Genomic DNA, 19190 nt, shown 5'->3' on the forward strand with positions numbered 1-19190 from the left:
TAAAAAATTATTTTCAAGGTAAAAGTTGATTTTCAAGGTAAAACATTATTTTCAAGGCAACATATTTTCAAGGTAAAAGTTGATTTTCAAGGTAAAACATTTTTGAGGTAAAAGTTTATTTTCAAGGTAGAAAATGATTTTCAAGGCAAAAAATGATTTTCAAGGTAAAAGTTGATTTTCAAGGTAAAAAATATTTAAGGCAAAAAATTATTTTCAAGGTAAAAGTTTATTTTCAAGGTAAAAAATGATTTTTAAGGTAAAAGTTAATGTTCAAGGTAAAAAATGATTTTCAAGGCAAACTATTATTTTCAAGGTAAAAGTTTATTTTCAAGGTAAAAAATTATTTTCAAGGTAAAAATTATTTTCAAGGTAAAAGTTGATTTTCAAGGTAAAAAATTATTTTCAAGGTAAAAGTTGATTTTCAAGGTAAAAGTTGATTTTCAAGGTAAAAAATGATTTTCAAGGTAAAAGTTGATTTTCAAGGTAAAAAATTATTTTCAAGTTAAAAGTTAATTTTTCACGGATCACGATTTGGATGTCTTTGAATCTATTTTTTTTAGCACCCCTAAACACCAATAACTTGTCTACACAGCAGACATGAAAGTAAACATCAGATCTTACCTTTGGTATTATTTCATGCGTGAAAACTAAATGTTTAAGTTGAACATTTTGCAATTAATTTCTTTTATTTAACCACTGCAACACTTGAGCACAAAGTATGAGGAAAACCACACGTTCTTTACAGTGGAGTATAGTGAGTGATGATGCATGTTAGTACACAGTGATGGCAGCAGTCATGTACTGAAGGAAATGAAGGCGTTATCAAAGTATGTAAAGGCAGGAAAAAAGATGTTCGACACACAGTTTTGCCTCGCAGTTCAGGCCGCATCAGTCAATGTTTGAACTTAGGCACTTTGGTCAACTTATTTCTTCTTCTTCTCCTGCGTGCTGGTGAACCATTGGTCCAGCAGCTTCTTGCTGTAGTAGATCTGCCAGCCGTGCACTTGCACGGCAATGACGATCACCAGATACATGACCGACACCGCCGAGAAGCCAAAGATGAAGCGGTAGGCTTTCCCGAGCCGATAGAGCTGCTGAGCGTAAGGGAACATCTCCATGCTCCCGTAGATGAGCGGCGCCACTGAGAAAAGCCCGGCGCTGATCATGGAGATGACCAAGTAGCTGATGTTGTTACGAGGCAAAGCCAGGAAGCAGAAGACGGTAGGGATGATGCTGAGGAGGTACGGGTACTCCCACTGGTATGGTGAGGCGATCGTCTTGTGGGACACCAGACCCAGCTGGCTTACGGTCACCTGACACAGAACACAGTATTTACAGTAAATATGAGCACACCTGTTGTATGAACTTCTACCTGAGCTGCCATCAGCATCCACAGCAACAGGTGCACGATGTTGAGTTTGCGGATTTCAGACTTGAGGGCAACGCTGTATACAAAGACAAAATAAGAAGTATGATGAAAACAGATGCATTGATATCAATTAATGGTGCAACATACTAAGGGTGTGACGGTACATGTTTTTGTATTGAACCGCTTCGGTACGGGGGGTTCGGTTCCGAACGGAGGTGCACCGAACCAGTTTCCACACGGACATATTAAGTCCGGGCTACTACAAAATGCAAAAAGCCAGAGCTGAAAGACCCTCCTGCCTCGTTAAGATCTCCCGTTTGGGAACATTTGGGCTTCGCGGTGCGACACAACAATGGATAACATCGCTTCAACGAAGATAAAAACGAGCGTCGTGCAAACACCGCATTCAAGCAGCCTCTCCTCGGCGAGTCAGACAGGGCTAAAGCAATAACACATGTTTTTATAGCAGCAGATTTAAGACTATATTGCATTAAAAACTAGATTTTGAGCCACTTCTATGGTGGAAGAACAATGAGCCCATATATCCTCTTACTGCCAAGTTAGCCAGGCACTACCTCGCCATACCTGCTACCTCCGTGCCCAGTGAAAGGGTATTTTCCACAGCTGGAGAGATTTTAACTGCAAGCAGGTCTGCTTTTTCTGCAGACAATGTGGATAAACTGATTTTTCTGGCAAAAAACATGAACATTGAGTGAAAGTCACCAGGGTTAAAGGCTGGGGGGGGGGAAAGATAAGTTAATCTGAGGCTGAGTTGACTTGAAACTGTTTAATGTTGCACTTTTTGTATGTAGAAAAAAAAATTGTCATTTTATTTAATCTGAGCAACAACTTGAAGCAGTTTAATGTTGCACTTTATATGTAGAAAGGTTTTGTTAAACCAATTCTGAGCCTCATCTTATTTAGTTTTTATTTTATATATGTTGACTGCATTAACCCTGGCAATGGACCCTGTGTGTATATATATGTATGTTATTGTTATGCTTAGCATTCATGACTAGGGATGTTCAAAACCGGTTCTCCCGGTTGTTCGATAAGAAAAGAACCGATTACATGGACTCGAATCCCTTTTTGAGAACCGGTTCCTGTTATCAAGGCCACTATTGTAATGAAAAAGAGTTGGTTCTTTATTCAAATCCCGTCCCACAGGAAATGCCCTGTGGGACGGCAATGTTATGCCCATTTGATTGTAGACTCTTACTGACACCTTGTGGCGATATGAAAATACAACGCGTCATTAGTTTGGGCACTTCCGGGTTGGCGACGTCAGTTCAGTTCATGAGACAATTGAGAAGTAGACCAGTTGTGTTAGCTCTTACAAGCCTTGGAAAAGATAAGTCTGTAAGTAAACTGTTTAACTTGTTTATGTAACTCAATATTAAGGTGGAAAGTGGTTAAATTTGATACTAAAATGTTTATTGAAAAACGTTTTTTTGTGCACTGTTTCAGTGGATGTTTTGAGGACTTAAAATGGCTGCCAGTCGTGTATTTCCACCATCGAAATAATATTTTGGAAGAAGAATTGTTGATTGATGACTGTGGTGTTCTTAGTGTCATAGTGTGTGTAGTTAGTATGTTCCAATAGCAGCAGAAGTGCACGTTTTGGAGAGCTGTATTATTTTCAGTTTTGTGCCCAAGGGACTGATTTTATTAAACACTATATTATTATTTATACACCGATAGTGATCACAGAGACAGGTTGTTTTTGTGTTACTGTATATATTTGTTTTTCTGAAAAATCCCACTTAATATACTTTGGGTAACAACAGTCAATATGTATTTATTTTATTTTTTTAGGGGGGTAACAGTCAATATTTATTTATTTATTTTATTTTTTTCTTATAAAATTTGAGTGAGCTTTTGTTAAACCAAATATTGTGTTTTTTTCCATATACAACAACCTATCTGGATTCGATAAGAGAATCGATAAGGAATCGATTCGATAAGAGGATTCGATAATGGGCTCGAACTCGATAATTTCTTATCAAACATTATCCCTATTCATGAGTGCCTGCTGTTGCACTGATCAGCCTCGTGGTGGCTCACATCCATCACACACAGAGCTATTTTAAAGCAATGTTAAAAGGATAAAGCCATGGTTTACACATTTTGGTAAACAAATAACCAGAAAATTTATATTTTGTTGTTTTCTTACTGTACCGAAAATGAACCGAACCGTGACCTCTAAACCGAAGTACGTACTGAACCGACATTTCTGTGTACCGTTACACCCTTACAACATACCTCATCTGGTAGTGCGAGGCAACACGCTCCCTGTGCTGGAAGTCACTGCCGTCCGTGCCCGCAGCCCGCGGTCCTGCCCGGGAAGCCATGCCTCAGTTCTGAACGCAAAAGAGTCAGAGCCGTGAAACTGGACTGTGGCTTTGCTGTTCTTGTGCAGTTGTTGAACATTTTGCTCAGTTTAGAACACTGGTCTCCAACCTACTTTCTTCTGAGAGCTACACTTACAAAATGAAAATGCCAGACAACTATTTCTGTAAGGATTATTTTCACTGATTATTTCAAACCGAACAAAAGGGAATACGCTTGTGTGAGTGGGGGGGGCGTGGCCTGTGGACCTGCTGCGAAGCGGGGTGTGCCAGGACCGGCTTCGAGCTCAGCGACAGGTGCGTAGCTGACCCAACTGGGAGTGTTTGTCTAATCACCTGTCGCTCTGTTTAAAGGCAGCAGTCGGGAAGGAGAAGGGAGAGTTGTGGATGGTGATTGGTGAAGCACGAGCGAGGAGGAGAAGACTGACACAACCCGATGGCTGAAAAGCAATACCGAAGACATTTATTGAAAAATGAATCTTAGTATCAAACCATGCACGCCGCTGTCATGTCGGAAACTGGTGGTCCGAAGAACCCGGAGGGGCAAGACCTCCACAGCTTGTTTTGCCAGGTAAGTAACAACATGCTGGTATCAACAACTTACATTTTGTGTTAACGGGGCCACACTATGGCTGTGGCTCAATTCGGCGGCTGCATCCTTTGCAGTGGGGTGCTGACCAATCAAAAAAGTTCTAAGTGTCCTTCGAATCCGGCCGACAAAAGTGTCTTTTTCTCCCATTAGCAGAAAGGTTGTACACTTCGCGTCCTGTCATATCCCGAAATTATTTGCGCGCTCAACTCCGAAAATTATTTTCAACACGGAGACGCCATACGGAGCGAAAAAGGCCACCTTAAAATGTAAGTACAGTTGTATTTATTCATTTAAAACAGCTAAAACCAGACATGTCGAGTGATATACATTTAAAGTTAAAGTACCCATGATTGTCACACACTAAAAATGTCCCGATCCGATATTTGGATTGAATCGGCCGCCAATATTTGCCAAAAAATGAGTATCGGCAAGGCATGGGAAAATGCCGATCCAGATCCAGTTTTTAAAAAAAACTCCGGTCCGTGTTTTCCAACGCACCGATTTAAATAATACATTCCACTTTTCTGCTGCTCCCTAATTTCCAGCACACCTTCAACACATCCACGGGTCTGTGGATTCTCACGCAGTTGCTTTTAGCTGCTGGCATTACATGACAGGCGAGCGCACCTTCTTACACACGTCACATACTGTCACGTCATACGTCACATACGTATACGTCCTCCCCGAGCAGAGAGGTAGCAGCATGGCTAACGTTAGCTGTGATGCTAGCACAGCCGCTAAGGTGCGCGCCTGTGCAATTGCGCACGGCAAATCTATGCCACGCACAAAATCAAAAAAAAAAAAAAAGCGCATAACAATTTTCGACACACGGACACGACAGAGAAAACAGTTTTCGTCATCATTGTTCAAATATTGTAACGTCTGTCGAGACGCTTATCTCCATTCGTTGCCACACGTCCACACCATCAAAATGCAGAGGCAAACATTTCCAGATCAACACCGTATGATAAAAAAATAGTGATTTTTTTTAGTTGTGATTTCCTTCTCTGCAATGAAAGTTTAAAAGTAGCATATATTAATGCAGTATGAAGAAGAATGTTTTAATGTGCACATAGAATCATCATACTGCTGTGATTATATGCATCAAGTGTTCATTCAAGGCTAAGGCAAAATATCCACATATATATGGTGTATCGTGACATGGCCTAAACATATCGCAATTTTAAAAAAAAAGGCCGCCAGTTCAATGATGCCATTTCTGTTTGTCATATATAATTTTGTCTATTTTGTGTTTATCCTTGAATAAACAGGTCAGTTTCTTGTTACCAACCATTGTGTATTATTCAAACTCCCCTAATTCAGCTGGCTAGTTGTTATCAAGAGTACTAAAACCCTTTTCAACATGATTCTGACAACTAAGTAGGCTAAATAACTTTAAACTTTAATACATGCTCGGATAGGCCAGTATCGGTCGGTATCGGATCGGAAGTGCAAAAACAGTATCGGTATCGGATCGGCGGTATCGGATCGCAAAAACCTGGATCGGGACATCCCTATCACACACACACTAGGTGTGGCGAAATTATTCTCTGCATTTGACCCATCACCCTTGATCCCCCCCCTGGGAGGTGAGGGGAGCAGTGAGCAGCAGCGGTGGCCACGCCCGGGAATAATTTTTGGTGCTTTAACCCCCAATTCCAACCCTTGATACTGAGTGCCAAGCAGGGAGGTAATGGCTCCCATTTTTATAGTCTTTGGTATGACTCGGTCGGGGTTTGAAATCACGACCTAACGATCTCAGGGTGGATACTCTAACCCAGACCCGGCCCGTTGAGCTTTTCAATCTGGCCCGCCGGACATTCCCAAATATTTTTTTTTAGATCTTTAAGATGGAAACTGTAGCTGCCATTATGATGTGCAGTCATGTTTTCTAATGACCGCAAGTCTTCAACTATACAAAGTATTTCAATGGTTGGAATCTGTGCTTATGGATGATATACCAGTTACTATGGTAATCTAATTAGTTACTATGGTAATCTACGTCACAGCAGCTCAGACGAGGCACCAAGCAGTGTGGGCGGGAAGCGTTTCCACAAACGCGGAAAGAGATTTTCACAACAAGAGCTCTAAAGCTTAGTAATATATAATAGAATAGAAAGTACCGTACTTTATTGATCCCTGGGGGAAATTCAGCAAATATCAGATACATCCGATTGTAGATGGGTTTATTTTGTACCCTTCGCGTTCATATTTCACCGTTTGTTGCATTTATGCTGCGTTTCACTTGATTGTAAAATATGTCGATCGAAAGGGGGTGTGACGTTCATATTTTGTCAATATTCAGTGTTTTATCGTTCATAGCAAAATGTAAAATTCCATTATGTTTTTTAAGGCGGTCTGTCATAACGTTTTCAGCATTCAATCAGACATTATTGTGATGTTTTGTATTAGTGTTCCTAAAAATAGATATACCAGCCCCCAGAAACATTTTTTTCTCTAAATGTGGCCCCCCCGAGTCAAAAGAATTGCCCAGGCCTGCTCCTAACCACAAGGCCACAGAGCAGCTGTTTGTGTCAAAATACAAGACCTCGGCTGTAATGTTGAGCGACCTCCGTGCTCTGCTTGTTTCCTTTTTAAACAAAGAAAACAATCCGAAGTTGTCTTTATTTTTGAGTTATCGTGCCTTGATTTTACCAGTCCGGCCCACTCGGGAGTAGATTTTTCTCCATGTGGCGTCCCATCTAAAATGAGTTTGACACTCCTGATTAAAGGCATGTCTGAATTGAACTTAGACTTAGACAAACGTTGTTGACCCACAAGGGAAATTGTTCCACTTATAAAACCAGCGAAGCGTTGAGGAGGTGCTGGAGCCTATCCCAGCTAACACAGCCAGACAACATTCAACATGACATTGGTACTTTAGCCTAACTTAAGAGTTTAGCGTGGGCTTGAATGTGCTTTGAAATTTAAAAAAAAAAAAACTAGTACATTTTAGAAATATCACTTACATTTTGAAACGCGGTGGATAAAATATTTCCTCGAGTTGGACCACTTTGTGATTACTGCTGCCTTCCCGACGTCAGCGCCGTCAGAGTGCAGACGCGGAAGGATGACGTCTCGAAGCGTGATTGGCCGAAAAGACTTCTTCGTCTTCTCCGGATCTCGAGCTGGTTGTTAGGAAATCGTTGCCATCGTGTGGATTAAGTGTGAACTGCACTAACTGCCTTAACGTTGTCCGTGTCTCTCGTCATTCGACCTCTTGTTTTTGCTACTTTTAACTAACTATTGCAGAATATAATTACTACATAGCATTAAAATACATTGTCAATTTTCATTTATTTGTATTTATTGGCCTGCCCGTTCAACAACAACCCTCATGATCACAGCCAAGGGCGTTTGGTAAATATTTCTATTATTTGATTTAAACCTGTCAGTTATACGTCATACAAGTTTAGACCAAACACGTTTTCTGTAAAAGGTTATAAAAAAAAAAATAACGAATGTGTAACTCGATTTACGTAATATCTTCAAAGGTCAACACACAGCGCCGACATGAGGTGATCGAAGAAAGGTTACACGTGACAGTGGTGTGTTCAAGTAACCTTGACTAAAGTTGGAAACAGAGGTTTCATGATTGATTATGTAACCTATTTTTATGGGCTTTCCTCTTTGTATGTTAAGTTCCTGTTCTACGCTGTTATACAGTATATGCCTTGAGCTCTTATTTTGAAAGGCAACAAGAGCGGAAGTGATGACACGTTGTAGTGGAGCGGGGTTTTTGAAAGGAAGTAAATAAAAAAACACGATAAATCTAGGCGGGCACAAAGATGACGTCACTTCCGTCGACATTTATTTATTTTTTAATATTACTCTATCTGTATTTGCTTTTGTTTTATTTTTTGATGTTGAAAATGCCTTGACTTTTGTGTGTATTTCAAATGTATGTTTGTTGGTCAATAAAAAAAAAAAAAAATACAATTAAAAAAAAAAAAAAGGAAGTAAATAATATTTTCCTCGTGTAAAACTGGAGCCTCCGTGTTTGTTATTTTGTAATTTTATACAGTACAGGCAACATTTATAAACCCTTGGTTATAAAACTACAAAATAAAAAAACACGGAGGCTCCAGTTTTACAAGAGGACCACTTTATTTACGTCCTTTCAACCCCCCCACCCCCGCTCCACTACAACGAGTCATCACTTCCGCTCTTAGCGCCTTCAAAATAAAAGCTCAAGGCATATACTGTATAACAGCGTATAACAGGAACTTAACATACAAAGAGGAAAGCCCATAAAAATAGGTTACAAAATAAAAAATAGGTTCTTTTGTGTTTCTGCACCTGTGGTTCCCACACAAGGTTGCAACATTGTTTGTCAACACTGTCTGCTCTCATTTTCTCACACATTTGACCCTCTGATGTTCTGTGTACCTACACTCTGTCCTCCTCCTGTCTAGGCCTGCTGTGTGTGTGTGTGTGTGTGTGTGTGTGTGTGTGTGTGTGTGTGTGTGTGTGTGAATGTGTGTGTGTGTGTGTGTGTGTGTGTGTGTGTGTGTGTGTGTGTCTGTGTGTGGTATACAGAACATCAATTTCCGCACTTCTATTAGCCCCGGGTCCAGTGGACCCGGACATCTTATATGTAATATAAATGTGTAGGGGGGGTGTATGGTGTGTGTGGTCATTAAATATGTATTCTGATATATGTTCTACACAGAAAATGAGCCAAAGTCAGTGAGTCTCAGTTTGAAAAATTAATTAATTGTATCATTTTTCTTTTAATAAAAAATGAAAACGGGTCCCACAGACCCGAACACCACACAAGGGTTAAAAAAAAAAAAACTTTATAGAAAAGTGTTCATGTGCGCATACAGACGTAATGATTTTAATGCAATATCAGTCATGGTTCATTGCTGTTGTTACACTTGAGGTGTACATTTCCACACTTCTGGCTTTCATAAATGCATATCTAAGTACTTAGTTTGGGTACAATAAGTACCCAGAAAAGGTGGAGTGGACATACTGACTAGCATAAAGTCCTGCTGCCTGGTCGGACGGGAGCAGGATGTGGACCGTGTCGGCCTGCTGTAGCGGGAGCACAGAGCCACCTGATGCCTGATCCAGCAAGCCCTTGCCGCACTCGTCATACGTGTACATGACGGGCTTGTTGTTCTTCGTCAGCGCCACCCACACGTTATTCCCTTTACAGTGGACATGGTAAGCAAAGTAGTAAATTCCTGGTACGCTACAGGTAAAAATGCCATTTTGGGGATTGTAGTCCTGATTTCCGTTGTGTAGCACTTTGTCAAAAATAACAGGGGAACCGACAGGAGGAAACGGATCAGTGAGCTTTGCTGTGAAAGCCGGCATTTCCAAAGCATTACTACCCATGTAGACGCCGTTTTGCTTCTTGTACCCTTGTTTCTGGCCATTATATGGACCTGAAACTGGCAGGGTCTGTCCAAGGTCAGGATATACAGCAGGGCTACCTGGAGGACCAGGGGGTCCAGGTTGTCCTGGTTGTCCAGGAAGTCCGGGAGTCCCACCCGGGCCAGAGTTACCTTTTGGACCAACCTCACCAGCAGGTCCAGGTATTCCAGCCCCGGGATAGCCAGGTATCCCAGGAGGACCTGTTTCCCCTTTTTGACCAGGAAGCCCAGGAGGTCCAATTGGTCCACCTGGTCCTGTAAGTCCTGGAATCCCCTGTGGTCCCTTTTGGCCTTCATCACCATGTTGACCACTCTCCCCTCTTGGCCCAGTTAATCCTAAAGTACCAGGGGCACCAAATAACCCCTTATTGCCAGGCTCCCCCTTGGGGCCAGTTGGTCCTTGAAGCCCTCTCAGTCCTGGTTGTCCTGCCTTGCCTGTCAAACCTGACTGTCCCGTAAGGCCTGTAGGGCCTACATCTCCTTTTAATCCTGGTTTTCCTATCGGCCCACCATCACCATATTCTCCCTTTTGCCCTGGGAAGCCAATGCTACCTGCGGGCCCTATTGGGCCTGGTGGGCCAGGTATACCACTGGAACCAGTAGGACCATTAATACCTGGAAAACCTTCATGACCCTTATCTCCTTTTGGGCCTGGAGATCCAGGGATCCCGCTGTGTCCCTTGTGACCTTTGGGTCCTGGAAAGCCCGGTTTGCCATAACCAGGCACACCTGGACTTCCTTGTAATCCTGGAGAACCATGTTCACCTTTTCCACCAGGAATCCCTGGTTGCCCTTTAAAGCCATCCTGCCCTGGTTTTCCAAGTCCTGATATACCAGGAAGACCTGGTTGTCCTCTCTCACCAGGTGGTCCGTAAGGCCCAGGTTCCCCACGAAGACCAGGTTTTCCTGATATTCCTGGCTGCCCGGGGAGACCATTTATGCCAGGTTTTCCAATTCCAGAGATGCCAGCATGTCCAGGTGGCCCTGGTGGTCCAATAGATCCTTTCAATCCGGGTAAACCGGGTATACCAAGTCCTTTGTCTCCCCTGGGGCCTGGTGGGCCATTAAACCCGGGCAGGCCTCTTTGACCTGGCTCACCTTGAGGACCTTGTTGTCCTGGCAGGCCCTGTCCTCCTGCCTTCAAAATCCCGGGGAGGCCAGGTGGACCCGGAAGTCCTGGAGGACCAGGAAGTCCAATTGACCCTTCACCCCCACTTGGTCCTGAATCACCCCGTGGCCCGGTAAATCCAGGTCCTCCCGGTTTCCCAGGCAATCCGGGCATTCCCGGTTTTCCAATTCCTTGGTAGCCCTGAGGACCGGGAGGGCCTGCCTTTCCTGGCACGCCTTGCAATCCCTGGCCTGGCAGACCTGGTGGCCCTTGAGGTCCCGGTGGTCCCGTTGGGCCCTGAATTCCCTGCGATCCAACTCGGACATCTTGTCCTTTAGAACCAGGGTGAGGTGGGCCTTTGGCTCCTCTGGGGAATGTTTGTCCTTCAAAAAACAGTGAACATTTGGAAGTGAGAGGTCAAGACCGATCGACAACAATTCAGTTATTACTGCTTTGCATTTGAAACGAGAACATTCAGAGACCTTTGCCTTCAGTCAGCAGTCGCTCTTTCCCCAACTGAAACGGAAGCTGAGGGAGCTCCTGTCCGTACTGACCCAGTAATGGCATCTCATTCCCTAAAAAGGGCTGTTGAGGATGGCCATCATTGTACTGAGGCTGGTGTTGCTGAGGAGCTGTCTTGCTTCTGTAGAACGCACCGCCGTGGGCCTGGTGGAGCAAGACGATGAATAGGTGGATGTGATGGAAGAACATAGACCCCATTTTCTACTGGGGAGAAAAAGAAGACGTTTAATCTTTTTTTTAGGGCTCAAATAGTGCAACTCTGGCAAATTGAACTATGGCCATGAAGTACAAACCCCGTTTCCATATGAGTTGGGAAATTGTGTTGGATGTAAATTTAAACGGAATACAATGAGGGTGTACCCCGCCTTCCGCCCGATTGTAGCTGAGATAGGCTCCAGCGCCCCCCGCGACCCCAAAAGGGAATAAGCGGTAGAAAATGGATGGATGGACAATGATTTGTGAATCATTTTCAACCCATATTCAGTTGAATAAGCTACAAAGACAACATATTTGATGTTCAAACTGATAAACATTTTTTTTTGTGCAAATAGTCATTAACTTTAGAATTTGATGCCAGCAACACGTGACAAAGAAGTTGGGAAAGGTGGCAATAAATACTGATAAAGTTGAGGAATGCTCATCAAACACTTATTTGGAACATCCCACAGGTGAACAGGCTAATTGGGAACAGGTGGGTGCCATGATTGGGTATAAAAGTAGATTCCATGAAATGCTCAGTCATTCACAAACAAGGATGGGGCGAGGGTCACCACTTTGTCAACAAATGCGTGAGCAAATTGTTGAACAGTTTAAGAAAAAACCTTTCTCAACCAGCTATTTGCAAGGAATTTAGGGATTTCACCATCTACGGTCCGTAATATCACCAAAGGGTTCAGAGAATCTGGAGAAATCACTGCACGTAAGCAGCTAAGCTCGTGACCTTCGATCCCTCAGGCTGTACTGCATCAACAAGCGACATCAGTGTGTAAAGGACATCACCACATGGGCTCAGGAACACTTCAGAAACCCACTGTCAGTAACTACAGTTGATCGCTACATCTGTAAGTGCAAGTTAAAACTCTCCTATGCAAGGCGAAAACCGTTTATCAACAACACCCAGAAACACCGTCAGCTTCGCTGGGCCTGAGCTCATCTAAGATGGACTGATACAAAGTGGAAAAGTGTTCTGTGGTCTGACGAGTCCACATTTCAAATTGTTTTTGGAAACTGTGGACGTCGTGTCCTCCGGACCAAAGAGGAAAAGAACCATCCAGATTGTTATAAGCGCAAAGTGTAAAAGCCAGCATCTGTGATGGTATGGGGGTGCATTAGTGCCCAAGATATGGGTAACTTACACATCTGTGAAGGCACCATTAATGCTGATAGGTACATAAAGGTTTTGGAGCAACATATGTTGCCATCCAAGCAACGTTACCATGGACGCCCCTGCTTATTTCAGCAAGACAATGCCAAGCCACGTGTTACATCAACGTGGCTTCATAGTAAAAGAGTGCGGGTACTAGACTGGCCTGCCTGTAGTCCAGACCTGTCTCCCATTGAAAATGTGTGGCGCATTATGAAGCCTCAAATACCACAACGGTGACTGTTGAACAACTTAAGCTGTACATCAAGCAAGAATGGGAAAGAATTCCACCTGAGAAGCTTCAAAAATGTGTCTCCTCAGTTCCCAAACGTTTACTGAGTGTTGTTAAAAGGAAAGGCCATGTAACACAGTGGTGAACATGCCCTTTCTCCACTACTTTGGCACGTGTTGCTGCCATGAAATTCTAAATTAATGATTATTTGCAACAACAAAAAAAAAAAGTTTACCGTATTTTCCGCACCATAAGGCGCCCTGGGTTATAAGCCGCGCCTTCAATGAACGGCATATTTCAAAACTTTGTCCACCAATAAGCCGCCCCGTGTTGTAAGCCGCATCTAACTGCGCTAAAGGGAATGTCAAAAAAACAGTCAGATAGGTCAGTCAAACTTTAATAATATATTAAAAACCAGCGTTCTAACAACTCTGTTCACTCCCAAAATGTACGCAAATGTGCAATCACAAACATACGTATATCAACATGGACGGAGCTGCGTGAAAAAAGCCACCCGGCCTCTTCGCGTAAACTTCAACTTACCTTAACCACTCGCTCATCTTTTCTTCATCCATCCCTTCGAGTTAGCTTTTATGATGACGCCGGCTGGAAAGGTCTCTTTTGGCAAGGTCTTCCTTTTGAATATCACCATGGGTGGAAGTTTCTGGCCATTAGCATGGCAAGCTAGAACCACAGTGAAGGATGACTTCTCATTCCCTGTGGTGCGAATATTCACCGTACGTGCTCCCGTTGTATCCACAGTGCGGTTCACAGGAATATCAGTTGCTGTGAAATAGTAATCCGTGTGCGGATGGAGAGATTGCGTCTTTTCATGAACCGGATCCCGGTCGCTTAGTAGGAGCCATTTTGTGGTCTTTACAGATGTAAACACACAAAGGAAATGATAATATCCGCGCGCTTTTTCTTCTTCTACGCGGGCGGGTGGTTGCTTACAGTAGAAGAAGAAGCGCTTCCTGTTCTATGGGGGCGGGTGCTTACCTTGGCGGTTGCTTGCGTAGAAGAAGAAGCGCTTCCTGTTCTACCGGGAAAAAAGATGGCGGCTGTTTACCGAAGTTGCGAGACCGAAACTTTATGAAAATGAATCTTAATATTTATCCATATATAAAGCGCACCGGGTTATAAGGCGCACTGTCAGCTTTTGAGAAAATTTGTGGTTTTTAGGTGCGCCTTATAGTGCGGAAATATAAGTTTGAACATCAAATATGTTGTCTTTGTAGCATATTCAACTGAATATGGGTTGAAAATGATTTGCAAATCATTGTGTTCTGTTTATATTTACATCTAACACAATTTCCCAACTCGTATGGAAACGGGGTTTGTAGTAGAGCTGTGAACCTCCAACACGTGTGCTTACTTTCAGATTAGCCAAGGAAATATCTTCGCCTTCTGCTTATTGGTTGCTTCTGTGGCTCGTCTCCAAGGCACGGGTAGCACAACGGCCATCTATGGGCTCTGGTCAGGTCTTAGCTCTGAAAACAGAAAAATGTCACGTTCATGAACACCCGGTCGCTCCTTCACTTTCAGACAGTGTCACAGAAATGTCTATTTTTCCCCGAAAAAATAAATCTTGCTCATATTGTAAATATCAAAATGCTGTGCGATGTAATGTCAGTAAGTAAAGGAGTACATTAGTGTGAGGACTGTAAGTACACAGCATTGGTGATCGCTTAACCTCTTAAGGCCCAAGCTGTTTGTTTACATGCTTTTTTTTTTATTTCTCTTTGCTATTTGGGCTTATTGGACCCTAACTAGAATAAAAACTAAGAATCATCTTTTTATATGATGTACTTAGTCCTTAGTTAACAAACATGTACTTCATGTTTAGTGATATGCTAATTCTTATTTTTACACTTTTTTTTATGTTATACTCTTCTGACACCACCAGATGGGAGTATAAGTGTCCACATAAGAGCCATAAAACCCCAATTCAGTAGTGTACGCAATTTTGGAAATAAGAGCTATATATATATATCCATCCATCCATCCATTTTCTACCGCTTATTCCCTTTGGGGTCACGGGTGGCGCTGGAGCCTATCTCAGCTACTATATATATATATATATATATATATATATATATATATATATATATATATATATATATACAGTTTATATACACACATATACATATATATATACATATATATATATGTATATATATGTATATGTATATATATATATATACATATATATACATATATACATATATATACATAAACATACATTTATATGTATATATATATATATATATATATATATATATATATATATATATATATATATATATATATATATATATGTATGTATATATGTATATATTTATGTATATATATATATATATATATATATATATATATATATATATATATCCATCCATCCATTTTATACCGCTTATTCCCTTCGGGGTTGCGGGTGGCGCTGGAGCCTATCTCAGCTACTATATATATATATATATATATATATATATATATATATATATATATATATATATACAGTTTATATACACACATATACATATATATATACATATATATATGTATATGTGTATATATATATATACATATATACATATATACATATATATACATAAACATACATTTATATGTATGTATATATATATATATATATATATATGTATGTATATATGTATATATTTATGTATATATATATATATATATATATATATATATATATATATATATATATATATATATATATATATATATATATATATATATATATATATATATATATATATATATATATATATATATATATATATCCATCCATCCATTTTATACCGCTTATTCCCTTCGGGGTTGCGGGGGGCGCCGGAGCCTATCTCAGTTACTATATATATATATATATATATATATATATATATATATATATTAGAGATGCGCGGATAGGCAAATATTTCATCCGCAACCGCATCAGAAAGTCGTCAACCATCCGCCATCCACCCGATGTAACGTTTGATCAGAACTGCACCCGCCCGCCATCCGCCCGCACCCGCCCGTTATATCTAATATAGACGATGCAAGGCATTAGTGAGGCATACCTGCCAACTACTCCGGTTTTCCCGTAATTCGTACGGTTTTCATCAACCTATTCCGGGTTACGGGTGCAGTGATAAAAAATACGGTTTTTCATTAATTTAAAAAAAAAAAGGGTGAAAACTACGCGAATTGCACCTTGTGCAGACAAGATTTTTCGATCGGACACGGAGGAATTAGCGATGTAAAAGACCACGTTGGGACAAAAAAACACAAGTCTAATGCCGTTGCTAGCGATACAAGTGGAAAACTTTCAACGTTTTTCGTCGCCCAAACAGATTCTTTGGATGTGATAAATGCCGAAGTTTTATTTACGGAGGCAATAATTGAGCATGGACTTCCAATCGCACTGGCTGATCACATGGGACAGTTAAATGTTTGTAATGCAACCTTTAAAAATCATTACGCGGTGATCGCGGTCCCAAAAATAAACTTTTCTTGCATGATAATGTCCAGAAAAATTCGCTTTATATTACTATAGAGTCCTTTTAACGAATGAGTTTGATGGTTTATCACAAACCTTAAATGAAAGAAGTCCTTTGTGCGCACCATGCACCATGTTCGATGTCCCGGTTTTATGACAGTCGTAGACGTACACAGCGTCGCAGCTCTTGCAACTCACGTAGCCAGCATTGCTGTCATCCTGATTTACAACCTCATAAAAACGAGTCACCACACGCTGAACTTTTCTGGCCTTTTTTTTCCCCTGGTCTTTAGTATTCCCTTTTTTAGTTTGTCGCGTACCACGTTTGCTGCCGGTGTTGCCATTTTTTTTTTTCTTCTTCTGATGTGGCTGCTGCAGGTGCCTGCTGATAAATAATTGCCTGTTTCAAAGAGTGCTGCTCGTTTTTCGTATGTGGCTAACAACATTTAACTATGTATATATATTTCCCAATTGGTTTAACTGCCACCCGCAAAAAAAAATAAAAAAAATAAAAAATATCTCATTAATCCGCCCGACCCGACCCGCGGCGCGGATAAAATCTTATTTATTTAAATTTCATCCGCCCGATCCGCGGATAATCCGTCGAATCTGCGGTTGTGTCCGCAAACCGCGCATCTCTAATATATATATATATATATATATACACACGTGTGTATATATATATATACACATAAATATACATATATATATATATAAATATACATATATATATATATACATATATATATATATATATATACATATGTATGTATGTATATATGTATGCATATGTATGTATATATATATATATATATGTATGTGTATATATATCTATGTATGTGTATATATATATATATATATATATATATATATATATATATATATATATATATATATATATATATATATATAACCTGCTCAGTGGCCTTGTGGTTAGAGTGTCCTGAGATCGGTAGGTCGTGAGTTCAAAACCCGGCCGAGTCATACCAAAGACTATAAAAATGGCACCCATTAACTCCCTGCTTGGCACTCAGCATCAAGGGTTGGAATTGGGGGTTACATCACCAAAAATGATTCCCGGGCGCGGCCACCGCTGCTGCTCACTGCTCCCCTCACCTCCCAGGGGGTGAACAAGGGGATGGGTCAAATGCAGAGGACAAATTTCACCACACCTAGTGTGTGTGTGACAATCATTGGTACTTTACTTTAACTTTATATATATATGTATATATATATATATATATATATATATATATATATATATATATATATATATATACATATATATATATATATGTATGTGTGGGGAAAAAAATCACAAGACTATTTCATCCTCCTCTCCCAGCTCGCTAGCCTCAATCTGAACCTTGGTATTTACCGTGATGACGGACTGGCAGTGTGTCGCGCCTCGCCAAGGAGCAGCGAAAATACCAAGAAGCGCATATGCCAAATTTTCAAAGAGAACGGCCTACGGATCACGATTGAAGCCAACAAGCAAACCGTCAACTTTCTTGACGTCACTTTCAACCTGAGAAATAACAGCTACCAACCATTCACGAAACCCAACACAACACTCCAATACGTGCACCATGACAGCAACCACCCACCCACCACCACGAAAAGAATACCTACCGGAATCAATAAAAGGCTATCGATGCTGTCATCTAGCAAAGCTGAATTTGACCAAGCAACCCCCCCGTACCAAAAAGCCCTTGATGAAAGCGGATACAATTTCACCCTCACCTATGAACCCACGCCAGGAAACCAGCCAAAAAAGAACAGAAAACGAAACGGCATCATCTGGTACAACCCCCCATACAGCAAAAACGTCTCAACGAACATTGGACACAAATTCCTCAATCTGATTGACAAACACTTTCCCAAAGACAACAACCTAAGAAAAGTATTCAACTAGAACAACATTAAATTGAGCTACAGCTGCATGAACAATATACGACAAATCATCTCAAACCACAACAAAACAATTGCAAATGAGCCGTCGACCCCCAGTCAGAACGACTCCAAAACCAACAAAGCATGTAACTGTCGAAAGAAACCTGATTGCCCCCTCAACGGGGGATGCTTACAAACATCAGTTGTCTACCAATCTAAGGTAATACGCAAGGACATTAACACATCCGACACATATGTAGGATTAACCGAGGGTGAATTCAAAACCAGATGGAACAACCACAAGGCTTCTTTCAGGAACAAAAACCTGCGAAATACCACAGAACTCAGCAAACACATTTGGGACCTCAAAGACAATAATGTTGAATATTCAATAACATGGCAAATTCTTGCATCCAGCACACCTTACAATAGTGGTAATAAAAGATGCAACCTATGCTTGAAAGAGAAACTGTTTATTATCTACCGTCCAGACCTGTCATCCCTCAACAAGCGCAGCGAAATTGTAACAACATGCCGCCATAGACGGAAACACCTCCTAGGTAACACATGAGCCAATCACCACGCCCCTAGGCCAGCCTGTACCCACCCACTCTGTGCCCTATATAAACCATGGTATGCGAATGCTCCCATTAAAATCTCCTGACGATTGAGGGTACCCCCCTCATGAAACAGGCCTGTAGAGATGAAATAGTCTTGTGATTTTTTTTCCCCACACATACATATATATATATATATATATATACAATGGCTGTCGAGTTTGGCTGCAGTAGAATAACCCACTCTATGCTCTCCCATTGAAGTCAATGTATATATATATATATATATATATATATATATATATATATATATATATATATAT

The 19190-nt window shown here is 41.0% G+C and overlaps 2 protein-coding genes across 3 annotated transcripts in view; both read right to left on the bottom strand.

The window, feature by feature from the left end:
* Positions 1 to 667: 667 nt before the first annotated feature.
* Positions 668 to 7657, bottom strand: jagn1b (jagunal homolog 1b). The gene is made up of 4 exons (XM_061985344.1): positions 7279 to 7657; positions 3632 to 3729; positions 1373 to 1445; positions 668 to 1313 (listed from the first exon to the last, which is right to left on the bottom strand). Exons 2-4 carry the CDS (start codon positions 3718 to 3720, stop codon positions 924 to 926), a joined length of 552 nt encoding a protein of 183 aa, XP_061841328.1. The 5' UTR covers positions 3721 to 3729; positions 7279 to 7657; the 3' UTR covers positions 668 to 923.
* A 1348-nt stretch (positions 7658 to 9005) lies between these two features.
* Positions 9006 to 19190, bottom strand: part of LOC133622523 (uncharacterized) — a 55692-nt gene continuing 45507 nt past the window's right edge. The window contains exons 2-4 of one of the 2 annotated variants that reach the window (XM_061985342.1): positions 14294 to 14408; positions 11284 to 11524; positions 9006 to 11184 (exon numbers count right to left, since the gene is read on the bottom strand). In XM_061985342.1, coding sequence (XP_061841326.1) covers positions 9242 to 11184; positions 11284 to 11521 — 2181 coding nt within the window. In that variant the 5' untranslated portion in view covers positions 11522 to 11524; positions 14294 to 14408 and the 3' untranslated portion in view covers positions 9006 to 9241. Of the gene's footprint in view, positions 11185 to 11283; positions 11528 to 14293; positions 14409 to 19190 lie in introns of both variants that reach the window. The other variant, XM_061985341.1, reaches the window with a different exon arrangement.

Source organism: Nerophis lumbriciformis, linkage group LG23 (assembly GCF_033978685.3).
Source record: "Nerophis lumbriciformis linkage group LG23, RoL_Nlum_v2.1, whole genome shotgun sequence".
NCBI lineage: Eukaryota > Metazoa > Chordata > Actinopteri > Syngnathiformes > Syngnathidae > Nerophis > Nerophis lumbriciformis.